The sequence below is a fragment of the Silurus aristotelis genome, assembly GCF_946808225.1.
Source record: "Silurus aristotelis genome assembly, chromosome: 8".
Classification (NCBI taxonomy): Eukaryota; Metazoa; Chordata; class Actinopteri; order Siluriformes; family Siluridae; genus Silurus; species Silurus aristotelis.
This window is the reverse complement of record NC_139581.1, coordinates 25,482,494-25,497,640: the sequence shown is the minus strand read 5'-3', so window position 1 is coordinate 25,497,640 and position 15,147 is coordinate 25,482,494. Positions and strand designations below refer to the sequence as shown.

Here is a 15,147-nt window from a genome sequence, read left to right as displayed (position 1 = left end):
AATTACCTATTATATCTATATCTATATATTCTATATTATATGCAATTTTTTTATTTCCGTTTATATTCCATGTTATAATTATTACAAATAAAGGCTTCTTTTCATTGTTTGCAGTTTTCATTGAAAAGAGAAAAAAAAGGCTCCAAAATGCTCCAATGCCATCTGGTGGACTTTTTGTACATTTGAACATGGTTTATGTACACATTTTTCACCCAACTCATCTTTGTGACATGATGATGTAAAGCCTAATGTGTCATCATGCTAATCAAACCATTTCACATCCCCTTAACTTGGGGTAGTTCACAAGGTATGTTTAGAAACAGGTCAGTAAAATATATGATTTAAAAGATTGAGGAACTACCAGGTTACTAGAACAAAATCCAGAATAGAACAAATACTTGATTATTATGATAAATGCTAAATAAAGCCTATGGTATTATTTGTTTTTCAGTTATCAAAATATATAAATATTACTGCATATAAATGGGAGAATATAACCCATAGTACTCATGTACTGTAAATGTTAGGGTCAACTGAAAACTTTGCTGTAAATAACTACAGCAGGAGTGTAAATGACCAGTAACAGAACTGGATTTTCACACCAGTGTAGAGTTTACACAGAATAGTAAACATTGAGTGATCTTACTCTCTAGGGTTTACACAGAATGTAATCACTCATTCCACATTTCCTGGTGAAGGTCATAGCTTTGTGGTGGTTAACAAACAGAAACATTGCTCCCAGGCTAATGCTTACAGACAGACGTAACTAAACATGGAGCTTAAATATGTATGAAAGATGACTAAGGGATAACAAAACGAGAGCTTCAAAAGGTTCCACAAATGTGGTCCATGCTATAATAACTGTTTGTGACCCATCTAAAAAACAATGTCCTTCTAAAAAGAATTCGGTGCATGAAATAGATTGAAAAGTATGAAAATGACTGAAAATATGCCTCCTAACCATTTAAGAATCACTTATTACTCAATCACAAAAAAAATAATGCATTAGACCATTATTCAATTTAAAGGGCACAAAAAAATGTTGTTTTTAATTGTGTGTGTGTGTGTGTGTGTGCGTGTATGTATGTCAGTGTGTGTACTATTAATGTGTGAGAGCAAAGGGAGGAAAATGAAATGCTCATTGTTTCAGCTGCATGCCAGATGGAAGCATGGAGGTCAAAAAAGGCCACAAAATCCTACAAAGATCTTGCTTTGTATCTTCCTGATCCACAAGCATGTAAAACTGTATTTGCCTGTTTTTATTCTCCCATTACATTTGTTTATTTTATAGGAGGATGTCATTCTCTCTTGTCAGATAATGTTTAGTCTATGGTTTTCTCTTTCTGTCTTTAAAGCAACTTAGTTTTAATAATATGAAAGAGAAGCTCAAGAACATGCTTAAGGTACCATCACACCTGCAGGGTCTTTAGATTTCCATTTAGTCCCACCTTTTTCCAACTGAACCAATTTTGTTCTATATAAAAGACAGCATGTTTGTAGTACAAACCATTGCAATATGCTATTATGCTTTTTTTGTTCCATCTGAATAAAGGTGCACATTGTTTCACAGTTCCATTCTGAAAGCGAAAACTACCAAAGGGCTTTAAGGGAGGAGCCTTTAGTGGGAATGGGTGTAGTTTTCACATCACACCATAATTTGAATAATCATATGACTGGTATTGCCTACTTCTTAACTGTCTGTCTGTGCAAAGGAAAGTGTATTAATGTGGATTTAAGAGGATGCATAGCCCTTTTTTTTCAATCTTGCTTTGGATCTCTTACAAATAAAAATATATCTACATATGGATTTGAAACTTTTTTGTAACCAACAGTGTGGTCTTAATTTTATGTGTGATTTTCCCCTTAATATGTCTAGTCATATTCAGTGAACATGTGAGGGTCAGCTGATGGGAGATGGGATTTGCTGTGCTGGCTATTCAGATAGTCAGTGGGTTGGAGGGCTGCTTTAACTCAAGATTATCATTTAACAAAGAATGTAACATTTTCCCACTTAATCCTTTTACTCTCCTGGCAACAAATAACTCAACAAAGTTTTTCAAACTTACTTTATTTAATGACAGCGTTGAATATAGGCTTTAGCCATCACTGAGTTTTACAAAAGTGTATGCTTTGAATCCGTCTTATTGTACCAACAAATTTGATAATGAAGACACAGGCTAACTAGTAAGAAACCATCCCACTGATTTTGTTCCAGGTATTTAAACCAAGGTTTTTGTGCCTTTGTTTTTTCTTCTATTTTCGTCATCCATCTCCTTTGATATTCTTCTCTTGGATGTTCGGGTTTTGAGAGGTGGCATAGATGGAGTGATAGTCTGTAGTGTAGAAGATAAAAGCTGCACAGTGCTTCTCCCAGCATCCTTTGTCTGACCAGCCAGATCAGTAAAAGCTGAACCCCTTGAGGAATTGGTAACAAGGATTGCTATGGTTTCATGCCTAGCCTTAATGGCATCCTCCAGAATCGATGACAAGGGTTTTGGTCGTCTAGCTCTCTTTCTGATCCCAATGCCCTTTAATGTTTTAAGTTGATTTTCACCAGACACACCTGCTGTAGGTTTTTCTGTAATGTCTTTTGGTTCATTAGACTGTAGCCTCTGTGATGACGGTTCTGGAAATAGATCAACAGTCAGCTCCTGAGTTGTGTTATTTGGGAGAACTTTTGAATCTTCTGTTTTTAAGTCTGTGGGGGAGGAAGGGCTATACAGCTTCCGACTTTTCCTCCTCCCCTCTTTTTGCCTCAACCTCAGCTTTTTGGTTCCAACAATGGGTGTATTCTGTGTGGTGGCATTAAACGCAGATCCTTTTTCATGCTGGGACTCAACATTGTGTGGTGCCTCCTCCCCTGGTAGACTGATGTTAGTGTGTGTTGTCAGACCAGCTAAGCTAGTGCTTTCAGTTGTACTTACTTTGGTGTTATCTGCAATCGTATTGTGTATTGTGCCTTTTACAGAGAGAAAAGTTGGAGTTGGATGTCTCTGTCTTTTTTTTGCCACTCGTTGTCTTGGTATAGCAGTTGTAGGTTTGCTGGTGATAGTCGATGATTCTGTTAAGAACAGTTGAACAAATTCCATATGCTTGATTTGCTTTTGTGGTTCTAGCATTTTGGCCTCTTGCTTTGCATCTGGTGCAGTCACGGTGTCCACTTGTCTTTCAACAGGTGTCCCCTGATGCTCATCTCTCATCATCTTATTGGAGTGCTCAATGTCTCCCACAGAACCGAATTGACTGTTCACGAAGTTGTCATTCTTGTTAGCCGAGTCAAAAATCCCAGTGTCTTCGACAAAACTATTCTTCTTGATCACATCCTCTGCCCTAACAGATGGAGCCCCAGTGACACTCCCATTAGCTTTTGATACTCTGTCTGTAATCTGTTTCCTCCTTTTACCCTTCCCCTTTCCTCGTTTCTTTTTTGAGTCTTTTTTCTTTTTGTCTGCATTCTTCTTCTTCTTTTTTTTGTCTGAGACTTGTGTGTCACCTGTGTTTCCACCATCAGTAGATGAGCTCTGTGAAGTAGAAACTGTAGCAAGTATTTTAATAAAGTCCTCGGCTGTTGTGACAACGTTTGTAAGTGAAGGCTCTTCTGGGGCAGGGTTTTTGGATCCTGAGGCACTTGACTGTGTTGTGCTTTCTGAGCTGTTTATTTCTTCTTTCTTACCTTTGTCTGTTTCAGATAATTTTATTTTAGACGGTGCTCTAGTCAGCACATCGATAACTTCAATGCCGCCAAAATCATAGGCGACTGACTCTCTAATTACTGCAACAGGCACTTTGTCATACCTCTTACACCTTAAAAAAACAGAAAGCAAGAATTACATTATATAGTATCTGTGGACATCTGATTTATGTTTGAAGTGAAACCTACAGGGTGTTTTACTTACAATCCATACCAGTGCCGCTCAACACACTGCTCCTCAAGGGAAAATTCAAAACAAGGAACTTCAATCACGTTAAAAAAAGCCTGGCCAACCACCCGTGAGGAAGTGTCATTAACAGCCCTTAGACACTGCTTCATTCTGCAGGAGCACAAGATTATTTTTTTAATATGTCATGTTTTCACACTTAATAAACAGATGTGACTTGGTTTGAGTAACAAACAAGGCTAAATGTAATTGTCTGATATTAAGCATGAAAGAATAATAATTGTAAAATGTTGAATGTGAACTTGATATCTATTTCAAAGTTTATCCTTAGGTCTAATGTGGCATATTTATTTTTTTAATGTATACATTTTTTCCCTACTCTTAAACATAATTTAAATCATCAAATTATCCGATTCCTTCCTGCATGTTCAAGAATACAAAGCATGAAACATTGAAAGGCAATTTCCTAAGATTATACTTGGTGAACACTGGGTTACTCACGCATTGTCGCAGTCACAATGTGAAATAGAATGCCACTTGAAGTTTGTGAAGCCATATTTCGAAGAAAAGGCATGGATGACATGGGGACATTGGTCATGTGTACGGCAGCATTCGTCTGTCTCAGCAAACTCCCCTGGGGAGGAGGAAAGAACAAGTCAAATGAGGTTAAAAAAATCCAAGTGATGACAAAATAAAACAAAAAAATTTAGTTTTTACAAATGTAATAAACAAAATAGGATTTAAGAAATATAACAGGATTTTACTGAATTAATATTTTCATACAATTATTTTAAGAGCTATAACTTGTATAATTTCTATGCAAACTGTATCATGCCTCATGTGTAATTGTAGTTGAATAATAGTAGCAGTGGAATAAAGAAGCCTAAATCTAAAAATGATCGTAATGCTCCTTACCTAATTGATCGTAGTTATCGGCGATGTTTCCTGCTCCACACCACAGAGTTCCAGGATAAGTAAAGCCACGTTTGGATCTCTGCAAAGTGTGAATGTCACTTGCAGGGTGTATTTTGTCCCCAGTCGCTTGTCCTACACTCTTTGACTTCGCATCGCTGGCTTTCTGAGAACTCAGTCCTACAGGACACGCCGAGGAGCCCGCACATGAGGTCGTATTGAGCAGAAAATATGAAACATTGCTGTCTTTTTCCGAGTCTAAAGCGGAAAGTTCGGCTTTGGCAAAGTTTCCGTCTAAGTAAAACAGGAACAAGAACAAAACCGACCACATGACAGCTGCGCACTTTCAGCACCACGGCTCCTGAGACAGCACCAGCGGCCGCGCATCAGGCGCCAGTGTGAGCTGCTTTTAATAGACTCCTGATCATGGGAGGGGTCTCACACTTAATGAACATCTTCCCATCATCAGACGAATCTCTGTAGCCTGAGCAGGTCCAAACAGGGCCAAACATGCAGTATAGTTCATGTTCGTGTCCAAAAACGCAAAATTATTTCATATGCATTATATATACTTTAAAACTGTACACTATATATATATATATATATATATATATATATATATATATATATATATATATGAGAGAGAGAGAGAGAGAGAGAGAGAGAGAGAGAGAGAGAGAGAGAGAGAGAGAGAGAGAAATAACGTTTAAAGAAAGCAAATATTGTCACCTGTTATTGTGAGTTGTATACAATAGCGTATTGTTTTATAAACCAGTGTCATATTTTCATTGAATTATTTATGGATGAATGTGCGTCCTGTTTCTTGGGACTATGGGAGAACACACACGCGGAGAATGAACTGAGATATAGTACGTTGACCGAGAGTAACCCTTCATTCTTTACAAGCGCGAGATTTACTCCTTTGACGCGTCGAGGGCGGGGACTGTCGACGTCACCACGGCAACAAGAGATGGGGTGATTCCTAGGACCCAACGAGATTGAGCTTCACACGCCACAAAGCAGGAGAGACCTGATCTGGCCTGGAGCCACACTGCCTTTTTCCTTTACTCTGGGGACTAAACATGGGAACAGACTAATCACAAGAGTCAACTTCAGTATCTATTCACCTACATAACCTACATCACAAAGTTCTGCTTATATCATTAACTACTAACAAATATTTATTTATTTTTTGCATATATAAAGGGCTATTGATTTAAGCATATGTACTGTAAGGCTCCATACCACTGTTTCCTGTCCGGATACACTACTAGGGGTGTTGAAAAACCATACACTACACAACCATATTACACATTTTTTGGAAATAGAAAACAAAACTAGCCTAGCAGGCTTGCTATGCTTAAGTGGATTTGATTCATAAGGTCTATGGAAATATGTATATTCAAGCATTGCGTGACATAAATGTGATTACTTTTTGAAGTGACTGCCACACCCTCTAACAGTTCATGTGATATATAAGAGGCTTCTCTGTTTTATAACCATCAAGAAAATCTTTGGTTTTTGTGTTTCTATCACTTGAACAACTTGTGTTTCTATTACTTTAAACACAATTTTAATCATTAAGATTTGAATTCAATGGGGAATAAGATGGGACATCAGAAAGGACACTGAAAGAATGAAGGTACATTTGCTTATATGCAAATACTCTGTGAAGAGCATTCAAATTGTTTTGTCTAGGGAGTAGCAAAGGTATGTACTGTGTTATTAAAAGTGATGCCTTATGAGAAACTTTTACTAGGCTAAAGATCTTCCATGAATTTTACTTGGTTGCCCAGCACCTACCAAAGATGGTTTATATGATTAAGATTTTATGCAAAACCTTGAACTTAAATCTAGGTTCTTAATTTATGTTCCTCAAACTGGTCCTGAACAATATTTTGCAGTGTGTAAGGGAGCATTCTACTTCTAAATGTGGCCTCTGCAATTAGGCCATTGCCATGAATGGTTGTACTTGGTCTGCAACAATGTTTTGGGTAGATAGTACCTTAACATGTCAAATCACCATCCACATGAATGACAGGCCATGTTTTTTTTATTGCTCCATGGTCCAGTTCTAATGTTCTAATGCAAAATGTTATGGTTTGTGTATTCTGGTCAACCTTTCCAGCAAATTGTGTAACAGTAGCTCCTTTTCTTGAGCTACAGACAGGTGATCCTTCTTTTCCCACATCTTTCCCCATATGTATCAGTAAAACTTAGGCAACACCCAAATAATTGTTTTACAAATTATATGGATTATCCCCACCCTTGCAATAAGTTCGATTTTTATGTTCTTGACTCATAGACCCTAAGATGTCAATTTCCAAGTTGTAACACTGCATAATGTAGAAAAATGGTAAGGGGGTGAGGATTTGTGTTAGACATGGTCTATGACAACAAGTATTATAAATTAAGTAAACATAGGATTTAATAGTATGACACAGTTTAACCCAATTCAAAGTTGTTAGTGTTTAGCAGCATGTCATGGAAACTTTGAAACCTAAATGCTAATTAATCACATATCATTTGTTTTAAAAATAATATTATTTAAAAATGAGGACAAAAGAAAATAAAGGGCTTAGCCTCTGCAGTATAATTCCCTCATGCTAGGCTTTTAACCCCCAACTGCTCAGCCATGCCTGAACTGAATTATGGCTCAGTTGGAATTTTCTTCAAGAAAAAGAACGAAATGAAAAAATGTGATGTTATATTACGCAATATGAAAGGATGAATGTTGTGTGGATGTTTGAAAACTGATTGAAACATATAATGCTTTAGTGCTTCAGAAAACTTCTCTGACTACAGTATCACAGTTAACAAAAGACAACTATGTTGTGTCATCAGCTAGTATCAGATTATATGGATTAGAATAATTAAGTAGTCTTGTGACATATAAGGTGACTTCTAGCAGTCAAGCATGTTAAATTGTGCAGGAATACTGTGGTCCAAAGGAATCTTGCAACTTCCAAAACAAGAATCTTATTAAAGTGGATAAATATGCTTCGCCGTATGTAAGCTGTTGTTTGGGTAATGCATGGAGAACATAAAAAAACCCAACACCTGAGAAATTCTAACCATGTTGTGTCTCCCTTCTTAACTCATTATTACATAAATAATAATAAAAAATAAAAAAAAATCAGTTTAGTTTTCTAGAGCATTTTGAACATATATATTTTTAACAATGTACCTCTTTATAGAAACTAAAACGTAGTAGCATTTAATAAAGCATTAAGAGACCATTCAATACTTCATAGAATGTTAATAATATTTTAGACAGTTACTGTTAGAGCCAATAGAGCATGGATGAAATTAAGGGTTTGTTTGGTTATGGCTAGTTTAAGTTTTAGTAAGAAATTACTAAATGCATTCTGGACTAGCTGGCGTTTATTTATATATGTATATATATGTAGTCTTGTGACATATAAGGTGACATTTAGCAGTCAAGCATGTAAAATTGTGCAGGAATCCTGTGGTCCAAAAGAATCTTGCAGCTTCCACAAAAATAATCTTATTAAAGTGGATAAATAAGCCTGTCTGACAGACTCAGTGTTTTGCTCTGCCTTCTAAGTACTCGTGTAATGCGCCTGGTGGGCAACAGGCTTGTTCACAATGGAATTATGAAGGCAGAAAGAAATGATGAAATATCAGGCCACACACTTGGCAAACCCACCAAATTAACATAGGCTTATTTCATGACTGCTATTATATTTATATGAAACTGTTGGACATGCTGACCAAGCGAATAAAAACCTAGTTGCATGCCAATAATAAATCTTTTTACTTACCTAAGACCATACTGGGCATTGTAAAGCTTAAAATTGCATAACACATTGATAGAAAATTTTGGAAAAACTAAGAACCCTCTTCTGAAGGCAATGCATTTTTGTTTCCTTTTTTCCTTCTTTTCTTGTTTGTTTATTTTTAATATCTCTTTTTTCTGTCTTCCAGTGGTTCATTTATCATAGCCAATGAAAAAAATAGTCATAGTTGTGGAAAACACACACCATTATTATTAGTATTAGTAATATTTGTATAAGACTAAATGCATTATAATGGTATTATCCTATTTAACTGGTCCAGTAAAGACCATTGCCCACAGTAACTCATACTGGTTCTCATTTGTATCGCGATGCATCAATTTTACACATATTTGCAGCAGTGAAAAAACGATTTATTTACATCTATATTTTCAAAAGTATTGGGTCACCTGACCTTTCCCGCAATATGTGGTTATTTTCCAAACTGTTACCACAAAGCTGTAGGCACTCAATTTTATTGGACGTCTTTAGATGTGCAATAACAAATTTTTGCATTCACTTTAACTTGGACACAAACTGTTTCAGCATGGCGATGCCCCTGTGCACAAAGTGAGCTCCTTGACAATATGGTTTACATGCTTTGGAGAGGAAGATCTTGAGTGGCCTGCTATAGAGCTCTGATCTCATCACTACTGAACACCTTTTTTGATGTATTGGAACGCTGACTGCACCCCAGGCCTCCTCACCTACAGCAGTGCCTGCCTTTCATAATACCCTTAAGGCTGATGAACACAAATATCCATAAGCACACAATAAAATCTAGTGGAACATCTTCCCAGAGAAATGGAGGGAATTATAAGAGCGAATTGGAACTAAATGTGGAATGCAATGCTCAAAAATCACATACCGTACTTAAGACCAGGTGACCCAATACTTTGGGTTTATAATATGTATATGTAAATGTAAATGTAAATGTTATAAAGGATGTTCTACAACATTAAATAAAATCCGGAGAACAGTGCGATTTGTAATCGTGAGAAAGAACACTCTGTGCAGGGGTTGTGATAGCGTAGAAAGAGAGAGATGAGATGCACTGTTTAATCCGCTGTGACTAATGTATGAGTTTTGCCTTCCCTACAATTTAATGTTGTAGAACATCCTTTATAACATTTACATTTACATTTGTGGCATTTATCATTTATGTTGTAGAACATCCTTTATAACCTTGAATTACACTCCCTACATATACACTATATTTCCATTTATTACATATTATAAATATACATATTATAAACCCAAAGTATTGGGTCACCTGGTCTTAAGTACGGTATGTGATTTTTGAGCATTGCATTCCACATTTATTCCCAATTCGCTCTTATAATTCCCTCCATTTCTCTGGGAAGATGTTCCACCAGATTTTATTGTGTGCTTATATATATTTGTGTTCATCAATTTGTGTTCAATAAATCAAAAGTTTTAATTTTAGAGCTCCTTGTCTTTGTCCTAACTTTAGTGGGGATAAACTGATCAGTAGAACAAAGCCAAAAACCCACAAATGCGCGCAGGGTAAGAACGGTGAAGTAAGTAAATAACACCATGTGTGTTATATAGACGCTATATGGACAAAGCTTTGTGGACACTTGAACATAACATTCGTTTGTGGGTTTTTTTTAATCCCAGAAGAATTGAGATTTAGAACAGCAAATAGGTGCAATTATGGTTAGATGTCCACAAACTTGTGTCTATATAATGCACCTTAGCTTGGACATCAAGGATGCAGGAAAACTGGGTGGGTGATGAGAATACCCCTTGGATGGAAGACCACTCTATCATAGACCACCATTTATATGATCAGGCACACATTTATTTACACTTATACAGTCTTTTGACAGATATGGTGTATTTCTGGGACATCTGAAGAAATGGAGAGCTGGGAAATAGAAAAAAAAGGGGAAATGTGGCTTACGTTATTACCTAGCTTCACCCAGAGACAGAGCATGCGGCACCTAGAATGTATGCATATGACAGAGATCTGTCCCTGAGTGTAGTCGTGGTGGTGATGCTAGTGGACACAAACGTCATTAGCACGCCACTTTTTTCTCCCCACCGATAGCATCTCACAGTACTCAGAACAAAACACACACACACACACACACACACACACACACACACACACACAGATTTGCGGCGGGTTTACATTTGTTTATTTTGTATTTATTCAGTTATATATTTTGGTTTGGTTTAATGTTATTATTTAGCGGCGAGATGCTAGCTAAGCTAGTTAGCGCTGGTTGTTGTCGTTCTTCCGGATTACGATCTTAGTTCGGTGTTCTGGCTAAAAGGACGCCAGCACTGCACGGCGCATGCGCAAAGCAACCGGAAGTCGGCAATTACATGTTTTCCTATAGGGGGGGGGGAATGGAATATGTGTGTTATTAATTTTGTTCATACTTTATCTATCGTCAGTTTTGTTTTATTATTATTGTTGTGATTATCATTTATATGGAATTACTGTAAGATATATTTACATCCAAGTGCATATAAACATATAAGAATGTATAAAAAAAACCGTATACTTACCTGCTGATGGGAGGGGCTTAGTCTTTAAAGGAGAGCCCCAACTCAGTTGCCATGGCAACAAAGGAGCACGCGTATCATAAAATATATCGTTTGTGTAATATGTATATTTAACATATACATACATCTTTGTTGCTCTTATGCAGTTCTTTTTCTTTATCTTTCAGTTTTAGTTTACTTTTATGTATCTTTGGAGCATTTTCTTTCCTTCACACTCAAGCACTGTAAATAAACATTGCTTTACAACTCACCATCTCACAACAAAGTAACACCAACTTTTGTATGTGAACCTAGAACTTGCCTTATACTCAGCCAGGGAGACACACTATATCACATTTGGTGTCATAAGTGCAATGGCTAATCGCAAGTCTGTGACAAGAAGCAGTGTAACCAACAAGATAATGTCCTTGCCCCGGACCAAAGTGGTCATCAAGGGTAATGTGGCTCACAACTCTATGGAGGAGAAGAGAGAGGAGGATCTGATATCGACTCGACCTAAGTCTCCATCATCTCATGCTAGACCTGTCTCTTATGCCACAGCCTCTGGAGAGGAGATTGTTGCTATGTTGCATGAGTTCCTGAACACACAAAAGCAGCAAGAAGAACGTTATCTGTTAGCACTAGAGGGTCTGAAAGATGCTATGCTGGAAGCTGTCCGCCCAGCTAAGGCAGTAACGGACATTGACAGTCCAGCAATGGCGCTTCAAACGCCAACTAAGCACAGAAGAAAGGCTTACCACCCAAACCAAGAGGCTTCCACCTCTATTGGGTCTGAGAGTCAGCCAATGCCACGAATGAAGCCAAAGTTGCCAATTTTTCAGCAGGGGGAAGACATTCAGAAATTCCTGCATCGATTTGAGCATCTCGCCAGAACCTGGAAGTGGCCAGAGAATGAGTGGAGCTGTAGACTTGTACCTCTGTTAACAGGGCAAGCACTGGAGGCCTACCTGGCCATGGAGGAGGACAGGGCAGAGGTATACGATGACCTCAAGGAGGCTCTGTTGGAAAAGTTAAATATTACTACAGAGAACTACCGCCAGCAGTTCCGTGCAACCACTACCCCAATTGGAGAGTCCCCAACAGAAACATATAACCGGCTGAGGAATTTATACCAGTGTTGGGTGAGACCAGAGCTGCACAGCAAGAAGGAAATCGGTGAGACTCTAGTCCTTGAGCAGTTACTATGTGTTCTTCCTCACGAGACCCAGGTATGGGTGAAGGAACTGGAGCCGAAAACTGGACTAGCTGCTGCCAAACTTGCCCAGCAGTACATGGAACTCCATGGAAGTCAGTTCTCTCAACCAATGACAGGTAACTTTATATTGAACTTACTAAATGTTCTTCTAATGACTATGGTTCTGGGAAAGCTCACATTAACATTAACCCGTGGGTGTGAAGAAAGTAACCAGGCAAAAGAAACTTATTTGCTTTTACTCGCATTAGCCAGGGCACAAATAAACTGTGTTCCTGGTGAGAAAATCTAAACTGACTGTTTTTTGTTATGTCCCAAAGAAGAGGGAAACTCAGCACATTTAAGTAACTGTAAATGGACACACTGTTATCCCATTCAAAGTTACCTGCTTAATGTGGCTATTGTAGATTACATGATTTTGGGGAGGAATTTACCAGTTCTTACTGAACTAGTAACGAAAGACTGTATATCTGCAAATGCCAATCCGATGTTTCATGTCCTACAGTCACCTGGCCAGTGTCGGATGTTATTCAAGCTGAATTGTGTGGGTATTTGATGTTTTTATTAATTAGATATTGTATATACAAACTTCTGATTCTACCTCTTTGGTGGTTCCTGCAAGTTGTCACGCTTATGTGTTACACCGGGTGTTAACATGAAAACACAGTATACTGTACCACATGACACACATGTCAAAAACCAGTGCTGTGCAACAATGGGACAGGGCACCTTTACACCAACTAACTGTACATTTTGTCCCCTTTCAACACATCACCATGGACATTGTGGGGAAAAGAGCAGTGCTGGATACCAAGACAGTCTAGTGATGAATGTTTATGCATCTTGGTTTCCATTCCCTATGTTCCATCACCACACCTAAGATCCTCAGTACTCTGGTCTAGTGGCCGTCCCCACTCCAGAATGGGGATATAAATTATCTGATTAACATTCTCACAGACCAAGGGATCAGTTTCAAATCAGTTCAATGGCTGAGGTTGGGCAATAACATGATTAAGCCCATCCCAGACCACCCACAGACAGATGGACTGGTGGAGCATTTTTAACCAGATGCTCTAAAACATGTTTGCAAATTTGTGTCAGACCCTGGAAGGGACTAGGACAGTGGCTACCATTTTTGCTGTTTGCTTAAAGGAAGGTGCCACATTCATCAACTGACTTCTCTCCATTTGAACTTTTATATTGATGGCAGTTCCAAGAGCCAGTGGAGCTCCTGTGGTAAAAAAAAATGGAATGGCCTGTTGTCAGAGAAGACAACAAGAGTGGAGAAAGGCATCATCCAGTATGTTTTGGAAAGACTGCATAGAGAGTAACATAAAGATAGCCCAGGAGAACCTCCAGCAGGCACAAAAAGTCCAAAAGACCTGGTGCAGTTAATGTGCAGTCCTGAGAACTTTAACCAAGACAGAAGGTGCTCTTGCTGCACCTGGCATTCACTAAAAAGCTTCTCATGAAGCAGCAGTTTTCATACAAGTGGTAGAACGTTCCAAGAGTGAATGAAGCAGCCGATTAATGATTGTACAATGATCAAATTATGTGACAAATGATCAAAGGAGATGCTGGTGCAGAGAGACAACCTCATTCCTTAGCAGAAAACTGCTACCAAGTGAAACCCAGTATTTCACAGTGGTACTGTTCCCTGCAGCCATTAAACTTAATGGTAAAGCATCAAACCAGAACCTAATAACCGCCTACCTGGTCACTTTGCTGCCTGGAAAAGGGTGAGGTGATGTGACAGAATGACTTGTCCCTGTTTGCAATCGAGGCACTGGCATACACAGCCAATCTGACCTTTTTCCCTCTGTGGTAATGTGGGTGTACATACGTGCCATTAGCACGCAGGATTTTAGACTTGCATACATTTTACTCACATTACTCAGAACAAAACACACACACACAGGTTGCTGCTATTTTAAAGTTTTATTTATTTATTTATTTTTGTTATTTGCTGCAGAAGGCTAGTTAGCCCTGGTTATGGCTGGTCTGGCTAAAAAGCGCTGGTTGGTAGCACAAGCGTATTGTTGTGGTCAGGCTAAAAAGGTGCCAGCGCAGCACAGCCCCTATGCAGAGCAACCAGAATCCAACGACTCCATTGTTTTTCTGTAGGGGGAAAATGGAAAATGTGTTTTTAAAGTGATGTTTGTACATTATGTATAGTTAGATTTGTTCTATTCTTATTATTGGCATTATTAATTCTATAAAACGAACGTGATATATTTATATATAGGTATATACATATTTATGAATTATATTTACTTGCTGATCGGCCAAGGGGAGGGGCGTAGTCTTTAAAACAGCCCCAAACCAGCTGTCAGGAGGACTGTGCATTTGTAGTGCTGTGAGCAGTTCAGTCAGAATTGGAGTTTGTGTGTAAGAGTGCATTTAAATTCATGTGTGTATTTGCTTTTGTAGTTTTGTGCAGGTTTTTTTTCCTTTAAGTTTTGGCTTTGGATACTTGTATATAAATTTCAGACAATTTTTCCTTCACCTTTCAGCACCATAAATAAACATCATGTTACACCCCACCATCTCAGCAAGTAATGCCATCTTTGGTGTTGGTGTGAACCCAAAATTCACCTGATAGCAGGCTAGGAAGACCCACTATATAACAATGCATAATAATGAATATATTTAGTATATCTTTGGTTGAAGTTTAAAGGTTTAGTTTTATTCTTTAGTTTCTCTACACAACCTAGCCATTAGATGGAGACCTGTCATTGTGAACATGCTAAATTGTGATTAATGTTCAAATACTATATAAGCTTATTGACTGCCTTTATTAAAAAAAATAATAATAATAATTTGCCTGTCT

General features: G+C 38.0%; 2 protein-coding genes across 2 annotated transcripts; one reads left to right on the top strand and one right to left on the bottom strand.

The window, feature by feature from the left end:
* Positions 1 to 2,052: 2,052 nt before the first annotated feature.
* proca1 (protein interacting with cyclin A1) lies at positions 2,053 to 5,290 on the bottom strand. The gene is made up of 4 exons (XM_083549206.1): positions 4,794 to 5,290; positions 4,380 to 4,512; positions 3,897 to 4,031; positions 2,053 to 3,804 (listed from the first exon to the last, which is right to left on the bottom strand). The coding sequence occupies exons 1-4, from the start codon at positions 5,119 to 5,121 to the stop codon at positions 2,220 to 2,222; spliced, it is 2,181 nt and encodes a 726-aa protein (XP_083405332.1). The 5' UTR covers positions 5,122 to 5,290; the 3' UTR covers positions 2,053 to 2,219.
* Positions 5,291 to 10,718: 5,428 nt separating this feature from the next.
* On the top strand, positions 10,719 to 13,435 carry LOC310730018 (uncharacterized protein; the record flags this gene model as incomplete). Its single annotated transcript, XM_083548760.1, has 3 exons — positions 10,719 to 10,739; positions 11,420 to 12,436; positions 13,419 to 13,435. The coding sequence occupies exons 2-3, from the start codon at positions 11,479 to 11,481 to the stop codon at positions 13,433 to 13,435; spliced, it is 975 nt and encodes a 324-aa protein (XP_083404886.1). The 5' UTR covers positions 10,719 to 10,739; positions 11,420 to 11,478.
* Positions 13,436 to 15,147: the final 1,712 nt, after the last annotated feature.